General features: G+C 36.5%; 1 protein-coding gene across 2 annotated transcripts in view; it reads right to left on the reverse strand.

Annotated features, from left to right (window-relative positions):
* LOC102215387 (inactive dipeptidyl peptidase 10) overlaps positions 1 to 21,230 on the reverse strand; it is a 131,775-nt gene that overhangs the window by 32,035 nt on the left and 78,510 nt on the right. For both annotated transcript variants that reach the window (XM_005744212.1, XM_005744211.1), the window contains exons 4-7: positions 15,821 to 15,915; positions 15,459 to 15,533; positions 2,047 to 2,099; positions 1,697 to 1,778 (exon numbers count right to left, since the gene is read on the reverse strand). In XM_005744212.1, coding sequence (XP_005744269.1) covers positions 1,697 to 1,778; positions 2,047 to 2,099; positions 15,459 to 15,533; positions 15,821 to 15,915 — 305 coding nt within the window. The remainder of the gene's footprint in view (positions 1 to 1,696; positions 1,779 to 2,046; positions 2,100 to 15,458; positions 15,534 to 15,820; positions 15,916 to 21,230) is intronic.

The raw sequence follows: 21,230 nt of genomic DNA on the forward strand, positions 1-21,230 counted from the left end.
GTGGGGGAACTTGCACAATCGGTGGCTGACTAAATACTTTTTTGCCCCACTGTAGTGTGTGGGTTTGGATTTCTAGTTTTTTTTCTTTTTGTTTTCTTTTTTGTTTTTTGTTTTTTTTGCATTCTGAACTGAATAGCTTTTATTGCATCTTTGAATCCACAAATATTAACAGTTTGACCCTCTGAGATCTATGTCATTATTAGTAATAATCATAACCTTTGACATTTGAAGATGGCAAAATTGACTTGTTGGGAAAAATGTTAGTTAGCTTTTGATATAAATAAATAAATACAAAAATAAACACCAAAATACTAAATATTTTGATTGCACTGGGGCTAGACTTCACAGAGAAAAATGAGAAAAACAAGCCAATTACAGTGTTTCTTTTCCTATAATGACTTATCGAAACTTTGACTTCATAATGATCTAAAAGCAACAATTCTAAATGGAGATGCAAAAAAAATCTTTTTCATTTCTGATTGAAAATGAATGACATTATGTTTGCTTTTCCTTTTTTAGCTTGACAATTGATTTGTGTCTCAATTATTTCTAAATGCCTGAAGCCTAAAGCAATGTTAAGAAATTCATGATGGGATGGGATATAGCTCATTTTCAGTCCTGGTGGTCACTGGAAAAGCTTAAACTTGTATATCAAATTACATTTTATATAGTTTATGATTTCTGACTCTTCAAGGATGATTTATTTATGCATTGTTTTTCATATCCAGAGGCAGGATTTTATTGTGAATATTTTGCATGCATTTGTTTAACTGTAATATTTATGAGATGAAAAGAATTATGGGCTGGAATGATCTGTGCTGTGCTGCAATGGCTGAGGAAGAGATGCATACCAAATAAATGCAGTGTGATAAGTTACATTTAACGGGTTGCAATCAGTGGTTAAATAGATGTTGAATAATGGATTGGTTTTGAATGTGTCCAGTTTGAAGCCTTTGCTTTGCTTTGTTTATCTTTCCTTGTCCATACTTTTCTCTTGCTGTCATTCTGATACAATTTCATCTTGGTTTCATTTCTCCAAAGATTGTTTTCTCTTTCTGAACTCTGCAGGCTCTTTCAGATGTTCTCTGGCACACTCTAATCTTGCCTTATTGTTTCTGAGTTTATCCGGTGTTTTGGAGCCTTTTGTATTTCCATTCATAAAAGTATCTCTGGACTGTAGACAGAAAACGATGCACAAGAATGTTCTTCACTCAGTTAGATGTTGTGAAGGGGTCCTTGTTGTGTCCATTTCTTGTTTTAAAGAATGAACCAGATTCTTAATTTTATCTCTGTGACAGATTTGTTTAAAGTTTCTTTGTCCCAGTGATTGCATCTCTAACTTGCCATGACATTCCTGTGGACCTCATATTGAGAGCTTCAGTGAATAACGAAACTGCTCATCAATCAGTTATTCAGTCTTTTTTGAGCCTCTGAAAGTGTGGGGCTGCGTATAAAACCCTTTAACAACAGTTTTACATCAACATTACATTCTACATTTTTGGTGGACTTCAGGAAGATTAGCTTTGCTTTAGCTAATGTGACAACCAATAAACCAAGCATCCAGGAAAGCCTATGGAAACCAAGAGAATAAATCTTGAGGTAAACTAACCACTGAATCAATCAAGGATTAAGAATATAATTCAAGCATGGTTGTTTTAAGATTTACTGACCTTTATAAAGCTCTATAGTCACTTACCAGCTGTTGACCCCGAACACCCCATGAAGCAAACTGGAGCACTGAGTCAGACACCTCTGGAGGATTGAGCTCCCGCACCTCCCTGATGTAATGGTAATGATAAAAGTATCACAAAATCAGTCTAGCAATCACTGACACACTGTCATTGAAATCTCAGTGAGGTGAACATTAGCTCTGCACTATCAGTTTAACTTTTAACCTATATTATATAAGATTATATTCATCTGTTAAAGATAGCATGTTGACATTTTCGTCCTAAGATGTGTGACACTGGTGCTCTTAAAGAATGGTCAACTGAAAAAGAAATCATCCCATTATATTATTTAGGATTTATTTCTATGTTTCCTTACCTTGTGTATAGATTGTAGAGGAGGTATGATGCCAGGAAAGAGTGCTGGTAGACCTAAAAATAAAACACACAAACAAAAAAAATTTTCAGCAAATGTCAGCAAATTCACATTCTGAGACTAACGTAGAAAACACACCACAAAATATTTTTGACATTTTTCATGGTATTTTAGTCGTCTTTATTCTCTTGGAGACTGCTAATAACAGTGTGATATGCTGTTTATGTGCAAATAAGACACACATGCAACCATTTCAATTTGGTGAGGAAACTATAGTCTCCAATGGGGTATGGCAGCTGAACTGTTGATTGCAGGGTAGTGCTTTAGTTCTTTTAATTGGTAATTCTGCTTTCATTCACAAAAGAGAACACAAGTTAATGAAACATTTTGGCTTTCTATTGAAGCAAGAGAGAAGTCTGAATGTACTAGAATTTTTTTTCACGTAAAATGCTGCTAATTTTGTTTTCCAAGGGTTGACAACTAGTTATTGTTTATATAAAGGATATAGCTGCAGTTTAAAAAGATGATTTGTTTTTCATCAGTGTGCTTCTGCTTCATCTGTAGACCTGTGATACTTGTGCAGCCTCAAATTCTCTGTATTTAATTGGACAGTGACAGCAATAACACAGGATGGTTTCCAGTTTTAGATAAATTACAGTGAAATGGTAACAATGCTCTACTCTTCTGTCATAGAACCTATGATGAGAGTACTTTATCACACAATGCAGCTGACACTCTGGGGCAACAGCTGTGATTGGATTGCATTAGTGGCACTTAAGCCTGACAATTGCCATTTAAAAAAAATATGAAAACAACAAATTGGTCTCTGGAATAGATTTGTATTGAAGTAAACTGATACGTCTAATAAATAAAAACTTAAAATCTGACAAAAACTAAGAGAGGATGGAAAACTGAGGAAATATTTGAAAGCAGTGAGAGTAAACCGAAACAAGAAGGTTACAAACTGAATAACTGAGGAATGAACTTTGATTGACTGATTGATTGATAATACTTTATTCATCCCAAGGGAAATGAATGATTTGATTTGATGTTTCTTTGATGATTTTGGGGACCGAAGACTTGCACTTATAGTACTTCTATACATTTTACAGTTTATAAATAAGTAGACATGTTCCACACATGATTTATCCACAAGGATAACTAATAATAAACAACACAAAAAGCTGTAAATATTATATTATATTATATTATATTATATTATAGTGATATCTTTTCCTGTCTAGTTTGCACTTTAGTTTTGGGTGCCTGTTATAGCCAACTTTGTATTTTGTATTTTGAGTGTTTATTTAGCTTCAGCTTCTATTTTTCTCTCTCATATTTAGTTTTCTCACAGTCTCCGTGTTTAGTGTAAATCTTCTTGTATGCATGTTTAGCTTTATGTCTTTTAGGTTTTTCTGGTTTTACTTTGATCAAGACTTTATCTAGTATGGTTTCTTTCCTGTATCCAGTACTCCAAGCGCCCATTCTCATTGTGTTTGTTATATAATCTTGAGTGTTTGGTGGCATGTTCTTGTAAATTGCTTTTCCTGGTATCTTTTATCTCTCTGTTTGGACTTTTTGGATCATGTTTGAAACTTGTTTGAAACTTTGATCAGCCCGACTTTCCTTTTGTTTGATATTATACCTGCAATATTCGGCAATTGGGTCCTTTGTCTACAGTCTATGCACAAAGCTTGTCCTCACAAAGCAATAGCGTTGTCCTATGATGATAGCACATGACAGAAGTTGTTAGTACATGTTTTGAATCTGCTTTTCTGCTTTGTGGTACAGTAGTAATGGTGCTAGAGAGTATCCTAGCCCTCTGTGTGACATTAGTCATTAGTCTGCGAAGTTTAACTAAAATGCTGTAAGCAAAACAATAGTCCGTTTCCCACAATGTATACTATAAATACTACTTGATTTCCCATTTAAAGGTTTCAGATATCTAGTTGTGCAAGACAATTCTGCCATTACAAATATAAATGTGTCAGAATGTAATGTGTGAATAATCTTTAATTGATCATTTATAATCGAAGATAACAAAAGGATAAAGCACAGCCCTCTCAGGAATAATACTCAATCAATAATAATAATATATGCATTTGAAAATCAGAAATATTTTTCACTTTTCAGTGCTCCACAATTCAGCATTTTAGAAATGACCAGAGAAAATCCACTCACAGAGCATTTTATTTCGGATTCACTGAGATAATGGTCCAATACTGCAGTGTCTCGGCATGCTAATCAGTTGCAGCATTAGCATAACAATATTAGAGTATGCACACCCAAGGGGTGATAAATGCTGTAGAGCTCCTCCATTCCCTGCAGTAAAAGCTCAGTTATATGGAGCCACCAGCCTTCACTCTTAATTTGGACTTTCCTCTTCTCTTTACCAAAGAGAATTCCCCAAGAAGGACAAAAGAAGCTTCCCCTTCTTCAAAAAAGACGTCAGCATCATTCAGGAGACGCCCCTCATAGGTGACAGCTCTGTGATGACTCCCTGATAAGACTGTCAGCCAGGGGTGACACATGAGTTGGGAGGATGTTTGGAGAGACTGTTTCAGACAGCAGGGAGGTGTTTGAATGTGCTGTGTGGTAGTGTCTTCTCAGCAGACTGGGGTTACTTGCCACTTGTGAATAATTCGTTTTAGCTGTCTTAGAATATCGCAGTAGTAGAGTCTACTGCTCAATCAAGACTAACAAAAAGCATAAAAAATTAACTGATGCTTTTCTCATACCTGAGTCATCCTGATGCTGTCACAACTTGTGTATCTGATACTGGTACATTAATATGGTTTGCAGAGACATGAGGAAAATGTCTTGGAAATTAAAAATTAAAAAGATGTATAAAATGTTCAAAATGTCAGTTCTTACATGCTGTGGAAAGCCCACAAATGTATTTTAGAAGATATTGAGTGTGCAAAATCGAACAATCTGTGCAGTTTTTTCCTTTTTTAAATTTCCAGTATGACTGGTGTATTTTAGCCTTGTGATTGATTTTTTTTTTTTTTTGGGAGTTGATCCATCCATTGGTGAGGTCTAACTATTTTGAAAGGCCTGAAAGGGTCAGGCAGGGTGGAGGCTTTTGGAGCACAGTGACCTGATCGCCTTCTCTTTGGCGTCTTCTGTTTTTGCCTCTATGAAAGGCCTCAAGGACGATCTGGCTGCTTGTTAAAAGCAGAGAAACACTATGCTCCCTTATCTGAAAGGTAGATCTAGGAGAGACAGGAAAAACCTAACATTTCAGGAGGAATGTTAGCTTTAACTAAAGTCTAAAGTTGGCTTGATTAAGGCAGCAGTTATTTTGAACAAATTACATTTTCACTCCAATTTGTGCAAAACTATTTTTTTTTCTTCTCCTTTTTGGTAGCTTTGTTAGATGGTAAATAACAAAGTAGCACAGTGCCCTCCAACTGCCACAGGCATTTGCATTGTAATCATTAAAATTCTTTTTAAAAACTCTCAAGCAAGGGTTAAACAACTATATTGAAAAAAATCTAGACTGCCAATTCTCATTTGCAGTATAGTTCACATGGTGGCTTCTGAACAGCTGTGCTACTAAAAACACCATCAAAACACAATCACTAATCAGACGAGCTTGTAGGTTTTTATAAACGTGCTAACAAAGACCATGCGACAAGAAAGACAGTTCGGTTTTTCTCCATGATGATAGACGTTCATTTGTAGTTCTGAGATGTACTGAGTCATTTTTACTATTGATTTGAAAGTAACAAGTGCGGAAAAGACAAATGAGGCTCATCAAATGCATTTCTGCATAGTTTCAGAGATCAACTTTCCTCAATGCTTTTGCTAATGGACGACTGCGGTAATTAGCACTCTTTACTCACTACACTTCATTAACATGCACGTCCTAATGAAAAGCAATCGATACTCTGCAAAAATCACCAGCTCAAAAAGTAAATGTACCAGTACAAGTTCTGACAAATGTCCTTTTTTAATGTCAGAAGGCTGCTGACCGTTAAAAAAACCAAAAAAAAATGGGCAGAAATCTATGGAAACCTTTGACGCAGCAGTATAGTACAGCAGAGAGAGAGAGAGAGAGAGTATGATTATGATAAATTCACGAGACAACTGGAGACAGTGGTGCGGGGGCATGCCATTACTCTCCATAGATTCAGGCTGTCACTTTCATGATGAACACATCTACTCCGTCCATCTCAGGAGGAGATAGCACCTCTAAATCTCTGTGTCAGTCCCATCAAGCACACAGAGCTCATTATGAAGCCTGCTTAGTTCACCGACACCAAGATGTTCCTGCAGCCTACAGAATGGAAGAGTGGGGAAAGACACGTAAGGTGATTTGCAACAAGCAATTTCACTGCTTTTGAATGCAGGCACAGCATTAGTTTTCCGGTGCGATAAATGAACAGTGTTCCATTTTCTATTATAACTTCTTGCAAGCACCATAAAAGATTCACACAGTTTCTTCTGCATAACAAAGTCACAGCTGCCCTTCTTTTCTAAAAGAAGAAACCAACAGGAACTGTGGAGAAAAGACTGTTTGATGGGCTCAGGTGCACTCTGCTGCTAACAGTAAGCACTATTTTAATCACAAAATGTTCCCTGTTTATTGTGTTATGCACTTGTTTTTGCCAGTTTGCTGTCAGAGTGGAACTGCAGTCCTCCAGAGATGAAGTGAGATCAGACAAATGGAAATTTGAATTATGGATTTGTTTGTGGAAAAAATTGAAATTTTCCACATCAATGCTGATTTTTAACCAGATAATTGCTTTATAAGCATATTATTATATTAATCTGAACTCATTTAAAGATTCATGAATAGGATTATCATACAGTGTTCCTCAGAGTGTATTATTTACACTATGAATGACTTCAAATATGATCTCTGCTTTAATGATAATGTTAAAAGATTGTGCAAAAAACATTATTTAAATTTGATTAGGAGCTCCACCTCCTGCTGCATTAAGTGCTTCCATTGTCATGGTATCACTGACTGAGTTAACAGGAACGAGTTACCTAGTAAATATCAGGTAAAATTTAATGTATTATTGGGGAGCTACCTGAAAATCTCATTACCGTTATCATTATAGCGGCTAGTAACTAAACTCAGGAAGAGAATATATTGTATATAGATGTTGGTAACAGGGGAGGAACTTTCTAGAACTGGATGCCTACATTTGTAGGAAGTAATTAAACAGGAGTTACTAACCTGGTCACAAGTATACAGTGCTTGTGTTTCCATTCCATTCCAGATCTGCCTTCTTATTACAGTAGTAATTGCATAACAAGATGCTATTATTTACATATATTTATGAAGCAAATAGTTATTCAGAGGCTGTGAAAGGAAGGGTTGCCATCATTTTTTGGTATCAGCAGAGCGAAATGTGCGTTGGAGATAAACTGCTGAGCAGAAACTAAAAAATCTAAGCATCCAAAAGAATATAGTACATAATTAGTCAATAAGCAATACTGCATACATGCAGTATTGCACATGCTTGCAGTCACTATACTAAACAGCAGAGTCAAACATACACTGGCACGTTTGTTTGTTGCAGTTATGGACTGAGTGTTGAGGGGGTGTTTGCATCTGTATTCACAGTGAAGGACATGTGGGAGTTGGACATTATTCCTCTCACCTCAAATGATAATGTTTTCCTTATATATCGGGTGTTGCTTGACTCTTCATGTGAGGTGGCAGACCTGCACCTTTAACTGAGCTGACAGGTTGCCAGAACATGCTGAGAGTGTTGATTTTTTTTCCTTTTCACCCCTTTCTATTTTTACTTTCTCTTGCTGGTTAGTTTTAGGCACTAAAATGATTTGGAGAGGGTAGGTAATGATTGCTCTTTGGGTTAAGTGTGCCCGCCCCAATGTGCCATTACACTATGTTTTTGTGGTGTGTCAAGCACTACTGTAAGACAAAGGTTAAGCATAGTGGAAAAGATTTGTGGGCCTTACTGATGTTGAAATTTATCCGCGTTCGTTTTAAAATTATAAATTTCCTCTAGCAGGAAATAAATCTGTTGTATTATAATAAAGCTATTATTTTTTATTGTTATTTCAGCTTTGCTTTTTTTAGTTATCTGTTCTTTAATATCATACAATAAGCTTTCACTGCTACAGAGAAGAAGCTGTTGTAAAAATTAAAAAATATATCTCCTCTTTGTGCATGTGCAGAAAAAAGATTCAAATGTAACGCACAGTTTTCTTCTTTGCATCAGTGACACTGACACCCACACTCCGTTTGGAAGTCAAGGTACAGGAGCACATTGTGACCCAATCTGCACACATGGGTGTGGTTAAACATTAGCACAAACCAGAATCAAACTCAATCAGAGGGCAGATAGTTCAGTTGAATTTATCTCGGCAGCAAGTCCCGAAACGTAGATGTTACATTTTCAAGATGATAATCACACAGGTTCAGGTGGGTTTAATCAGATTCTATAACACTTTGAAGAACAGTAATTAAAATTCATAGCTGTAACTTCAGCTGCACAGTGTGGGAACTCTAAGAGCTTTACAGTTTTACAGTTTTCTTCTTTGTATCTGTACACAGATTTTCACCCAAAGTCAACTCTTACAATTTTGTCGCAGATTTAAGAGTTGGATGTATGTTATCATTTTTTTTCTATAAACTTTAATGTTTACAACATGTACACAGACTCCAACCTCTTATTTACATATGGGATATTATAAATAACAATTACAAATAACGAACAAATAACAATAACAATAATCAGAATTGGCTGTGAAGATCATTGTAATATTTAGTCAATTCGTACAGGATCGTGATTTTTTTTGTATGTTAGACTATAATTATCCTGCTGCAATTAACAATCTAAATATCACAGATAATAAAATGTGCTTGAGGCAAGATATTTTGAAATTTTCCAGCTTAAATGTCAAAAAGCAGATTTACGTTGCATTTCTTACTTGGTTGTTTGCATTCCATTCTGTTTTTAGTTTAGTTTAAATGCCACAAACAATTTAATTGACATACATTGGCTTGTAAAAGTGTTCGGCCCCCTTGAACTTTTCCACATTTTGTCACATTACAGCCACAAGCATGAATCAATTTTATTGGAATTCCACGTGAAAGACCAACACAAAGTGGTGTACACATGAGAAGTGGAACGAAAATCATACATGATTCCAAACATTTTTTACAAATAAATAACTGAAAAGTGGGGTGTGCGTAATTATTCAGCCCCCTGAGTCAGTACTTTGTAGAACCACCTTTTGCTGCAGTTACAGCTGCCAGTCTTTTAGGGTATGTCTCTACCAGCTTTGCACATCTAGAGACTGAAATTCTTGCCCATTCTTCTTTGGCAAACAGCTCCAGCTCAGTCAGATTAGATGGACAGCGTTTGGGAACAGCAGTTTTCAGATTTTGCCACAGATTCTCGATTGGATTTAGATCTGGACTTTGACTGAGCCATTCTAACACATGGATATGTTTTGTGTTTGGGTTATGTTTAGGGTCGTTGTCCTGCTGGAAGGTGAACCTGATGAAAGACCTACATTTACTGAACAACGCACTGAATGTCCCACTGAATGTCTCACTGAACGACCCATTGACCCACCCACTGAACTGGATTTGGTGTTGAAAAATGTTTCTTATGTTAATTTAAGAGGTGTTAAAACTGACCAGTCGATTTTGACAGGGAACACTAAAGTAAGGAGGTGGGGTGAACACAACCGGAGGGTTAATGACACCTTTGCCTTTGTTTAGTAATGATACCAGTATAAGGCGATCCTAAATATCAGATTATAGTTTTAATTCAAATATGTCACAATTCACTTCTGACTTCATGGTACCCAAAGTGCCATCTCCATGGCATCTAATCATAAAAATTTTTATACTGAAGTCACCCAAATTAAAAACATTCACAGCTCAAATAATTACTCTTCTGCTGTTGCTGCTGCACCACACAATATTTGCTTGCAATGCCTGGCAAAAGGTCACTTGGCACATATTTACATAGACTATACAAATATTATAATTGGCATGTCCAGAATTTGGTCAGGAAATATAAGGAGCTTAAGGAGGGTGATGAAGAGACTCACAAATGTGCAGATTCTGTATGGAAATCATTTATGGCTAAATAAAGTATCTGCTTTTGTGGGCACTCTGCCTTGATTGCAGAGAGCCAAGAATGGTGGCCAACCCCTTCCAAGGCCCTCAAGTGCAGGGATGCATATTTAGTTTGTTTCCAGCTAGTCATATACTGTAAGCTAGCCGGGTCTCACTCTTGAGACCTGTCAGGCTTAAGGAGCCTGCTCAAGAGCTTGGAGTCTGGCTGGAAGTCCTTGACTGAAGAACTAAGGAGTCCAGCTGTGTGTCTCAGAATCTGAGGAGAGGACTAATGTGATGAGCAGTTCTATGGTAAATCCAGATGGCTACAATTAGTAATGCAGTCATGTTCATCAGTACATTTACTGGTGTTTGACTTTTTCTTTCCACTTTGTAAGAACAAGAAAAGAAAAGGGAAGAAAGCCAAAATCCCCATAACATTTGTTGCTGTTGTAGACTTGATAATTGTGTGTTCTTTTTTCCGTTCCTTTCAACATCTCTCATTGTGCTAATAAATCTGTACCTCACTGTTAGTCATTCATTGTCCTCCATGAGACATTTTCAAGGACTGAGCTTCAGGTTTCTACTCTAACAAGCATTTGATGATAGTGAAATCATATGGGGTGCCCAATAACCATGACCCTTAATTTTATAGTTTAGGCAATTAAACACTGGGTGCATGTTTATGCTTGAGAACAGCCTTGGCTCTTTCTTTATGTTTAATTCTATGACAGTGTGTTTGAATGAAAGCATCAGGTAGACTCTGTTTGTTGATTAAATGAAAGGAATCTAAAGAAAAAAAGAAAGTGCTACATTGTATCTGACAGTTTCTATACATTTCAGGTCCTTGGTGATAATGGCTCTGATACTAACATATGACACAAATAGCCTTTTTATTTTCAAAAGATGGTGAGGAGGTCTTTGTGCTGCATGGTCTGAATAATGATTTTCTGGGTTTTCTTGGGTTAGCTACAGTGGGGTGAAAAAGTAAAGGTATGTTGTTTGGATGTTGGTAGTATAATTCAATAATTCATATGCCTGGTTTGTAAATTTAAGTTTTGCATGAGCATTTTTACCCTGAGGTTTTCCAACAAGACGGCCTGTTCTCGAACACAACCAGGTGAGCAGAACACGCTGCACAGCCACAGCACCAAAAATGAGGAACACTGAAATACTGTGGATTTGGAGCATTTATCTTTTTATAGGTGATATTCAGACACAGTGTTTTGAGCAGACACTACATGCCATGCATACATGGAATTTATGGCAGATTCATGAGTGTATTATCCCTGCAAAGAAACTGATGTGACTGTTCTGTCTGTTTTGGTTTTGGTTTTTTGTGTCTGATTTTTAAAATTATTATGTAAAAGGAGGTGAGGTGGAGATGGAGCTTACACCAGTTTAGAAGCGATCATTTTGGAAATTGGAATTAATCTACATGGCATACTGAAATAGGAAAAGTTTGGAGAAATATTTTGGTTTTTTGATTCTCAAAAAGATATTACAAATTAATCTGCATTCAGATATGTTTCTTGGTCCAGGGACTCAATTCATGAATAACATGAGAATTTTCAGCCTTGTTAAAAGCGTATAGTCTTAGCATGCTTTTATTTGAGAACATTCAATCAACAGATCTAATCTTTTCTTGATTTTCTGTATCCTGTGCAGTCAGACTTCTGTGGACCTTAAATTAAAATATTTATATAGTGTATTTATTGAGTAAGCCTGTTTTCATTGCACTTTGTTGCATTTACTTGATCTATAAAGATAAAAACAGTTTGTAAAATTGGTGCATGGCTCTATTCAGCTTTTTTTTTTTTACCCAAAAACACAAGATACAAAACATTCAAACTTTATGGAAACCAGGAACTACTTAGCCCAGGCAACATGGACACTGAGCATAGAGCTAGGTGGATGGCACGACAAAGAACAGAGGGAAAATCAGACAATATACACACACACAATATGACAGGGGAACAAACCACAGTTAGGAACACAGGTGACAAAAGTTAAGCAAAACTTAACATCATACACACTGGGCAGGAGACTATCAAAGTAAAACAAAAAGTAACACACACTGCAACTAAGACACATGGGCGTGACACAGAGAACAGAGAGAAACACATGAACAAGACAGACTAAACATGTGAAGTGGAACACAGGGCAGACATGAAAACAGTAGCCTAAAGCCTAGATAACAAAACTAAGTCCAGAATGGACAAATACTGAGCATAGCAGAATGATAACCAAACCTGGAGCACAAACTTAACCACATAATAACAAAAGCCAGCATAACAACAAATACAAAATTCAGAACTATAATATAAAGACAACAAACTAGAAAACTCCCTAACATTCCCAAAATGCAAAAAGCTGGGTCACAGACCAAGGAACTCTACACCTTGTCATTTTGTTTATCATTCCTTGTGCTATTGACCAATAGTTTGGCGTCATAAGGCCAAGATTCTATTATATATTATGTGTATCCATATATATGTGAGTGAGCTAGCTCACTGCATATGTGAGTGAGCTAGCTCACTCACATATATATTGTTGCTGTAAATACTTGGGAGCACATCAAATGTTAATTAGTCAGCAGCTGGAAAAATCTTCTAAACACAAAGACAATTATCTACTTCAATTTGAGCGATGGTTGCTAAAATTGTAGTGCCCAGCGGATCATAGAAATGAATTAGCTTTTGTGGTGTCCCAATGCAACCTGTAATGTGCTGATATTAAAATTGGAAAGCGAATAGTAAAACTGCAGGGCACTGATCAGTCATTGTGACGTTATGTTAGAAATTCAGGACACTGAAGTTTATGGTGACATGTCATGTTTCAGAATGGAGATTGTTAACGTTAATAAAAGTGAATATAAGGCCTGATTTACATGATTCATATTATTCACAATTTAAAGTAATCCTTATTTGTCTTATATAGTGTGGTCCAGAATTTAATTTCAACTAATTTTCACATATAATGTCTTGAATTCTCAAACACGTAGCCTAAGGCAGATAACTCTTAAGCTGGAGAGGAAATGGCGTGTCACAAATTTAGAAGATCATCATTTAGCCTGGAGAAATAGTTTGTTGCTTTATAAGAAAGCCCTCTGCAAAGCCAGAACATCTTACTACTCATCACTGATTGAAGAAAATAAGAACAACCCCAGGTTTCTCTTCAGCACTGTAGCCAGGCTGACAAAAAGTCAGAGCTCTATTGAGCCAACCATCCCTTTAACGTTAACTAGTGATGACTTCATGAAATTCTTCATGAATAAAATTTGAATCATTAAAGAAAAAATTACCAATTATCATCCTACAGATGTAATATTATCTACAGCTACTTTAATATTCATTTAGACTCTTTTTCTCCAATTGATCTTTCTGAGTTAACTTCAATAATTCAAACCATCAACGTGTCTTTTAGACCCCATTCCTACAAAACTGCTCAAAGAAGTCCTGCCATTAATTAATGCTTCAATCTTAAAGATGATCAACTCATCTCTGATAATCGGCTGTGTACCACAGGCCTTCAAGCTGGCTGTAGTTACTGTTACTTAAAAAGCCATCTCTAGACCCAGCTGTCTTAGCTAATTATAGGCCAATCTCCAACCTTCCTTTCATAGCAAAAATCCTTGAAGAGTAGTTGTCAAACAGCTAACAGATCATCTGCAGAGGAATGGCTTCTTTGAAGAGTTTCAGTCAGGTTTCAGAGCTCATCACAGCACAGAAACAGCTTTAGTGAAGGTTACAAATGATCTTCTTTCTTCATCCAGTTCTATCTATCCATGAAGCCAGATAACACACACCAATGAGTTAAACTGCAGGAATGTCTTAAAGACATAAAGACCTGGATGGCCGCTAATTTTATGCTTCTTAATTCAGATAAAACTGAGGTTATTGTACTCGGCCCTGAAAATCTTAGAAATATGTTGTCTAACCAGATTCTTACTCTGGATGGCATTACCTTGGCCTCCAGTAACACTGTGAGGAACCTTGGTGTGATTTTTGACAAAGACATGTTCTTCAATGCACATATTAAACAAATATGTAAGACTGCTTTCTTCCATTTGTGCAACATCTCTAAAGTTAGAAATATCCTGTCTCTTAGTGACGCTGAAAAACAAGATCATGCAGTTATTACTTTCAGGATGGACTACTGTAATTCATTATTATCAGGATGTCCTAAAAACTCCCTGAAAAGCCTTCAATTAATCCAAAATGCTGCAGCAAGAGTCCTGACAGGGACCAGAAAGAGAGAGCATATTTCTCCTGTTTTGGCTTCCCTTCATTGGCTTCCTGTTAAATTCAGAATTGAATTCAAAATCCTGCTCCTCACATACAAGGCCGTAAATAATCAGGCCCCATCTTATCTTAATGACCTTGTAGTACCATATCACCCTATTATAGCATTTCACTCTCGCTCTGCAGGCCTACTTGTTGTTCCTAGAGTATTTAAAAGTAGAATGGGAGGGAGAGCCTTCAGTTTTCAGGCCCCTTTTCAGTGGAACCAGCTTCAAGTTTGGATTAAGGAGACAGACACCTTTGTCCTGTTTTCCTTCTCTCACCCCAACCGGTCACAGCAGATAGCCCCGCCCCTCCCTAAGCCTGGTTCTGCTGGCGGTTTCTTCCTGTGAAAAGGGAGTTTTTCCTTCCCACTGTCGCCAAAGTGCTTGCTCATAGGGGGTCATATGATTGTTGGGTTTTTCTCTGTATCTATTATTGTACGATCTACTGTACAATATAAAGCGCCTTGAGGTGACTGCTGTTGTGATTTGGTGCTATATAAATAAAATTGAATTGAATTGAATAAGTCCCTATCATATCTTAAAGACCTCATACTATCATATTGTCACAATAGAGTGTTTTACAGTGGTTGTTAGAATTTCTAATCCAAAGCTCCCAGTTTGGATATGAGAGACAGACACCCTCTCTATTTTTAAGACTTTGTATAAAACTTTCATTTTAGATAAAGCTTATTGTTAAGGTTGGAACAGAGACCCCTGAACCCTCTGTTAGTTACACTTCATTAGGCCAAAGATCCTGGGACCTTTCCATGACACTCTGAGCGTTTTCTTCTTCAATCGCCTCTTTTTTATGTGTTTACACATCACTTTTGCACTGCGTCATTAGTAGTTTTCATGACTGAATATGTTATATTCTCACAAATCAAACCTGCTAATTTATTGACTATATGCCTTAAAGTTATACCATCATGCCAGCTCTGTGTTGACTTACTGAACAAAACGATATCTCCACAGTTTGCAGTTCATGGTTCATGAACTGCAAACCTCCAGTATAAGCAGCCTCAAGCCAAACACCAGTGAATGTATGCAACGGGAATATTAAGAGCTTCTCACCTGCTTGACATCATATCCCAAAAGGACAAAATTCAGATCTGGAGAAACTGCGAACTTTGACGCTTTAAAAGTCGCCTGTGGGAAGAACAAGAATATGAGAAGAGTGTGAGTTTTTAGTTGCTGCTGTTGTTTTCACAATGAGCCTTTTCACGGGTTGCTGAACACCTACACTTTTCAAACTAGTCGTGTCTTGATGCAGCAACATACACACTCTGATAGATCAGTGCATGGAGTGGCTTGAGTGGCCTGAGCTGGGTCACAACGGCTGCTCTTTCCAAGATGTTGCAACCCACAAAAAAGTCTTGCATCACAATACTGACAAAATATGTCATTGAGATTTTTAAATTTTATTTCTTACTTACAAATGTTGTATTTTTCAACAGAAGGTCTGTCTCGTTGGTGCGTGTGTTGACTTTGAAAACGTCTCCATCCCAGCTTCGAAAGATTATTTCATCCTCTGTAGGACAGATAGAGGCATTAAATTGATATGCAATGTTTGTATGTAAACAGATTTGAGTTTTTCAACCTGTTTTTCAATGGTCACGTACTGAACATAAACCAGGAAACCTACACATAGATTACATGAATAAAAACAAAAGTCACAAGCATGAAAAGGCAATCAAGTTCTTCTCCTATCAGTAACAATGATATTTATTTAAAAAAAACATAAAACCATCACCTATTATTGCTATAACAATAACAATAATAATAATAATAATATAATAAAAATCAAGATTCAAAATATTTTCTTCTTTCACAATTCCCAATGAACACAATCTCTTAATGAACAAAATATTATTTATTGGAAGTGGGTTTTTTCCCCTCTGGACAGAAGTGGTATGTTTAAAACACATGCCGTTTCGACTGCAGCTGACTGTGTTTATTTTTAATGTTGCCAAGGCAACCTCAGCCACATGAATTTGTGATGTGGTCCTGAAAGTTTGCATTATTTATATAATCTAAGATTGCATACTTCAGAAACGCTCTCATCTGCACCTCCGTGTCAGATGGGTATTGGAACCGGCTATTTGTTTGTGGATTAGGCTCGCTGTGGTTTCTATTACTTCTGTTATCTCCTTATTTATTTGTGCTGTTTTCTTCCTTTGCCTTCTGTGTTCTCCCGTCTTTATTCTCATGTCTTGTGTTAGTCTTTCTGTCTTCTTGTTATAGTTTAGAAATTTTAGATTTCTGATGAGCTATGTTTTGGTTTTACTTTGTGTTTCTTGTTTCCTTTCTTAGTAAGTGTCTCTGTCTTTATCGTATTTGCTTGTATTTGACTGTTTCCACCTGTGCTTTGTTCTGCTACTAGCCAGTTATGTATGCATTGCTCCCTTTGCCTGTACTCGATTGTCTGTTGCTGTTCCTCATCTTTGTCCTGTTTTTTCTAGATGCAGGAACTTTTAATGGGAATTGTTACCATTCCAAGGTTGCTTATGTTGACCATATCTTTGCAAATAAAGTAAAAACTGGAGATGTCTTCTTGTTTTCTCCCATGGAGTTTTCAGTCTTGCCAGATGCACTGCTCATATTATGTGTGGATTTTAAAACACATATTTGAATTTTTCTGAAGCTGTAGTCTCATTTGTTGAAAGTTGTTTTATAAAGTCCAGAGGCAGAAAAGGTTAAAATTCATTTTTCAAGGTGCTCAAGGTAAAATTAGTTTCTTCAAAGTAAAACTGGTCAGCAGATGATCATTTTGTTCCTGATGAATTGCAACAGTTGAACTTCTCACCTTTTGACTCCAGAAAATATTACGGGACTACATTTTCGTGCAGCAAAATACAACCCCCACACATCCACTCACCCAAGTTGGAAAAAATGTTTTTTCAAAGTTGCAAACTAAGTTAACAGCAAAAATTAGAGCAAGCAGCTAAAACACCGGGAATGAGAAGTGCTAGATGCGACAATAAAATACACATTTGTCCCACAACCTAAGTGATTATTTAGGTAAGTAAAACTATGTATACTGGTTTGAGAAAGGGTAGCGTACTCTCATCTGAGGCCTGTACTATGAAGTGAGTGACGAATGTATCTTTGTGTTATCAGGATTCATCTACTTAACACTGCCAGTCAGGGTTACTGGTCACTTGAAGCTAGATATCATCTCACTAAGTTACCCCTGGATTTCCCCTGTGTGTTCTTGTGAAAGGGGTGACACTGGCAGCATCTGATCAATCACAATTCTGAATAAGTGTCTTGGTGGCAAATAAGCTCATGTTATAAAGAGAGATAAATTATATTATGAGAAAAATATAAATAGGCTGAAAGCAACACATCTGCTGCAGACAAAGCAATAGTATGAGTGAGTGGGAGGGAGGAAAAGCACTGTTGAGTAATTTAGTATTAAAAGCGGTGTATGAATGCATAAGCACTTTATGCGCTTCAGTGAGATTGAAAAAGGTCTTTTGATATTTGAAGCCAGGAAGGAAAGCCAGCAAAAATCTGTAACTGTGTAAGCTAACTAACTTATCAATATCACAGCTCTGACATTAATCCACAGGAGAATGAGATGAATTGAGGATTGAATTTATTTTATTAAAACACTCTTTAACAGACAGTTTTAGTTTTCTTTCCTTCTGTTGAAAACTCGGTGGTGTTTGACAGTCAGAACAAAAATAAAAGTAAAAGCAGAATCTAAATGCAGGATAACCGGCATGTAAATCTGGTTTAAGATCCAGAAGTACAAATAGGAACTCTGTTTTAGGATCATAATGTGTACAGAATAATCAAACTTTTGTGGAATTATTAGCTGCCAGTTTAAAAACAAAAACAATGAAAGGAATATAATTGTGTCTAAGAATTTATATTTAGTACTGGTGCTCCTCAGCAAAAGACAAAGACATGCTACTGAAAATGTTTAGATCCACGTGCTGACAGAGTATAATGGATCATCTGGGAATAGTGACGCTATTTTCTTGAGAACTGATTGATCAGTGATTGGTGGTGATTTTAAACTTGTTGACAGCGTACTCTGGAGCAGGACCTAAAACTACTCAAGAACAGAAAATAAATGCAATCATCAACAAAAAAAGAAGATCAAAATGCAAGTGACCAACAATAAATCTGTATTGCTACATGAGAGGAAACACTTGTGTCATTTTAGGAATCCTTTACAACAATCTGAAAGGAAAGTAAAATGTTGATTGCAAAGCATCTACTGTTAATGTTATTTGTAATGGCTTTTGGCATGAAAATAACACCTCAGTCCAAGGATAAGCACTTCAACCACCGACCATGTGTAAAGACCAAAAGTTTAGAATTCCTGGTAGACATTAAACAGATAAGTCCAGTCAAGGCAGTTTTATTTATACAGAACATTTAAAACAACAGTAGGTGACCCACTGTGCTTTCCAGGCAAATGTTTCTGGTCTCCAAAAACCCAAATTAAAAAAACACGCAAAAGTCACATAAGCAAACATCACGAAAAAACTTTCCTGGAATGGCCTGTCTAAAAAAACTCAGTTTTCAACAGTAGAAACAATAACAGGAGTTCCTGCAATAACTCTCATCTAATCCCAAACCAGCATTACAGTCCACGGAGGATGGAATTCCATTAATGCATTTGACAGGTCTGAATCATTCCAGGGCCCCTGTCTCATGTAAATGTCAACGAATAAGCTCGGAGGCATCAATCTCAGTCAAGAAAGCCGTTGACTTTCAAACACTCAAAACACTTTAGAGTATAATGACAGGAAAATAAATATGAAATACAGACGGATTGCTTGTTTTCAACAGGCAAGCAAATCCTCAAAAGGGCTCTTGTCATTTAGAAACTCCTACCCACAGTAAAACAAACCACAATCCATTTTTTTCCTTCATATTTTATATGCAGCACGTGTAGCAAATCACTGGTTATAAAAAAAAAACATTTTAAAGCAGAGGCAATTGGAAAAATAGGGCTAGTGTCCTCCTGAGTTGAGGACAATTCCTTGAGAAATTGCTTCGAGGATAACGGCAACACGTAATCTCAGATGTGATTAAAGTGTTTCAACTATTCAATGACTTGCCACTTTTAGGCAGAGGACAAGAATTAAGGAAGTACCCACTGCTGACACTGTTTCAAAACTGACAAAAAGTCATTTATAGCTCCCAAAGTAAATATAACAGGGTGAAGAAAATATTCATGTTTCACATTGCAGTACTTTCACAAAACACTGATGTCCTTGTCGATCACAACTGATCAATTGAGGAGCGAGATTTATTTTAAAGGTTAAATGAATGCACGTCAGGGCTGCAACCAATGATTATTATTATTATTTTCAGTGTCACTTCATTTAACCTTTCTCAAATTAGCCAACTAATCATAGGATCTATAACTTTACATAAACTGCATTTTTGTTGTTGTTGTTGTTGTCAAAAAATCAAAGATATTTACAAGCAGCAAATCCTCGTGCTTGAGAAGCATGAAACCAGAAAATGGGACTTCAGAGATTAATTAAAATAGTTGCCAATTAAACAAATAATCAATTTCTCAAATGCTTCTTTCTGCTTCGTTGCTCTTTGGTTAAACTGGAGGCACAGAGTTTGAGAGATGTCAGTATTTGCCACACAGGGACTAGTGCATCTAATGAAACAAGATTCTGGGATTTCAGAGCTTTGCTCATACTCCAAATAAAAGTCTGAACTTTTTTTGGCATTTCTTTTAAAATGTGTCAACATCTGGGAAGAACTCTGCTCTGTGCTCTGTCACTGTTATTTATTAGACTGAGATGTTGTCAGTTGTTTGCAAGTAATAGCAAGGTAGGGGACGTGTGCTTCAGAGTGCTTAAAGTGCCAATTTTGAAGATTTAGTGTTTCAATAATGTCGCAATCTGTCAGCAAATGAGGTAACACAATGGTGAACCTATCATACACTGACACAGCACAGTACAGTATTTATCTATTTCCAGTATTGTGATCTGGATGTTAGTTAGTTAGTCCTTATAATCCTCTCTCATTATTGTTGTAAAGTTTTCTCTTCCCACGGTTTCCTGTTTTATGAGCCATTTGTGTTTCCCCAGTCTGCATTTTATTGTGTGTGGCTTGATTCTTGGTCCCTTGCTTCTTGATTCATTTTACTTCTTGCTTAATTTTCAAAGATTAGTCCCTGTTTGGTCTTTCTGTTTTCTTTTACCTCCTTCCTTTGTTCACCCTTTATTGTTGTTTAGATTTCACCTTTTTCAGGATTGTTGTTGTGTGTATTTAGTCTCAAGAGATTTGGTTTTTAGTCTCAAGAGATTTGGTTTTTGTACCCTCTTTTGAAATTATTTTATACGTTTGGACCGTGGACTCCATCTGATTTGTTTCTTGTTCATTATGAGGTTGAAAACAAAAGTTTTTTAATTTTAGTAACTGTCGCTCCATTTCATGTGGTGTCTGAAAACAGGTTTTCACTTGATCATTAACTCAAACCATGACACTGGCAACGTTATTGTGAAAAAAAAATTGTATTTAGTTATTTCTAATGCATAATTCTTGCTGCAGTTTCACATTATAACTGTATAACTGGTCAGTTATGAGCTGACTTTTCAGTATGATCTGATTTGTGTCCATGCACAGAAAGTAAATATTTTCCACTTTTAAAAGACCAAAATTTGGAAGTTGGAGGTTTGGGGTTGGCGTTGAAACAAATCGCACCAGAGGCCCATACTTGTGTCATACACATCACAGCAGTTGCATAAATTTTACTACATCATAAGTTTAAAAAATGTGTTGCTTTACTAAGTATAGGCATTGACTTTCTTAAGTTAAAACATTATAAATATCTGGTTGAAATTTAAAAAAATGTCATGA

This window comes from Pundamilia nyererei, unplaced genomic scaffold (genome assembly GCF_000239375.1).
Source record: "Pundamilia nyererei isolate P.nyererei 1_Seehausen unplaced genomic scaffold, PunNye1.0 scaffold00140, whole genome shotgun sequence".
Taxonomy (NCBI): Eukaryota; Metazoa; Chordata; class Actinopteri; order Cichliformes; family Cichlidae; genus Pundamilia; species Pundamilia nyererei.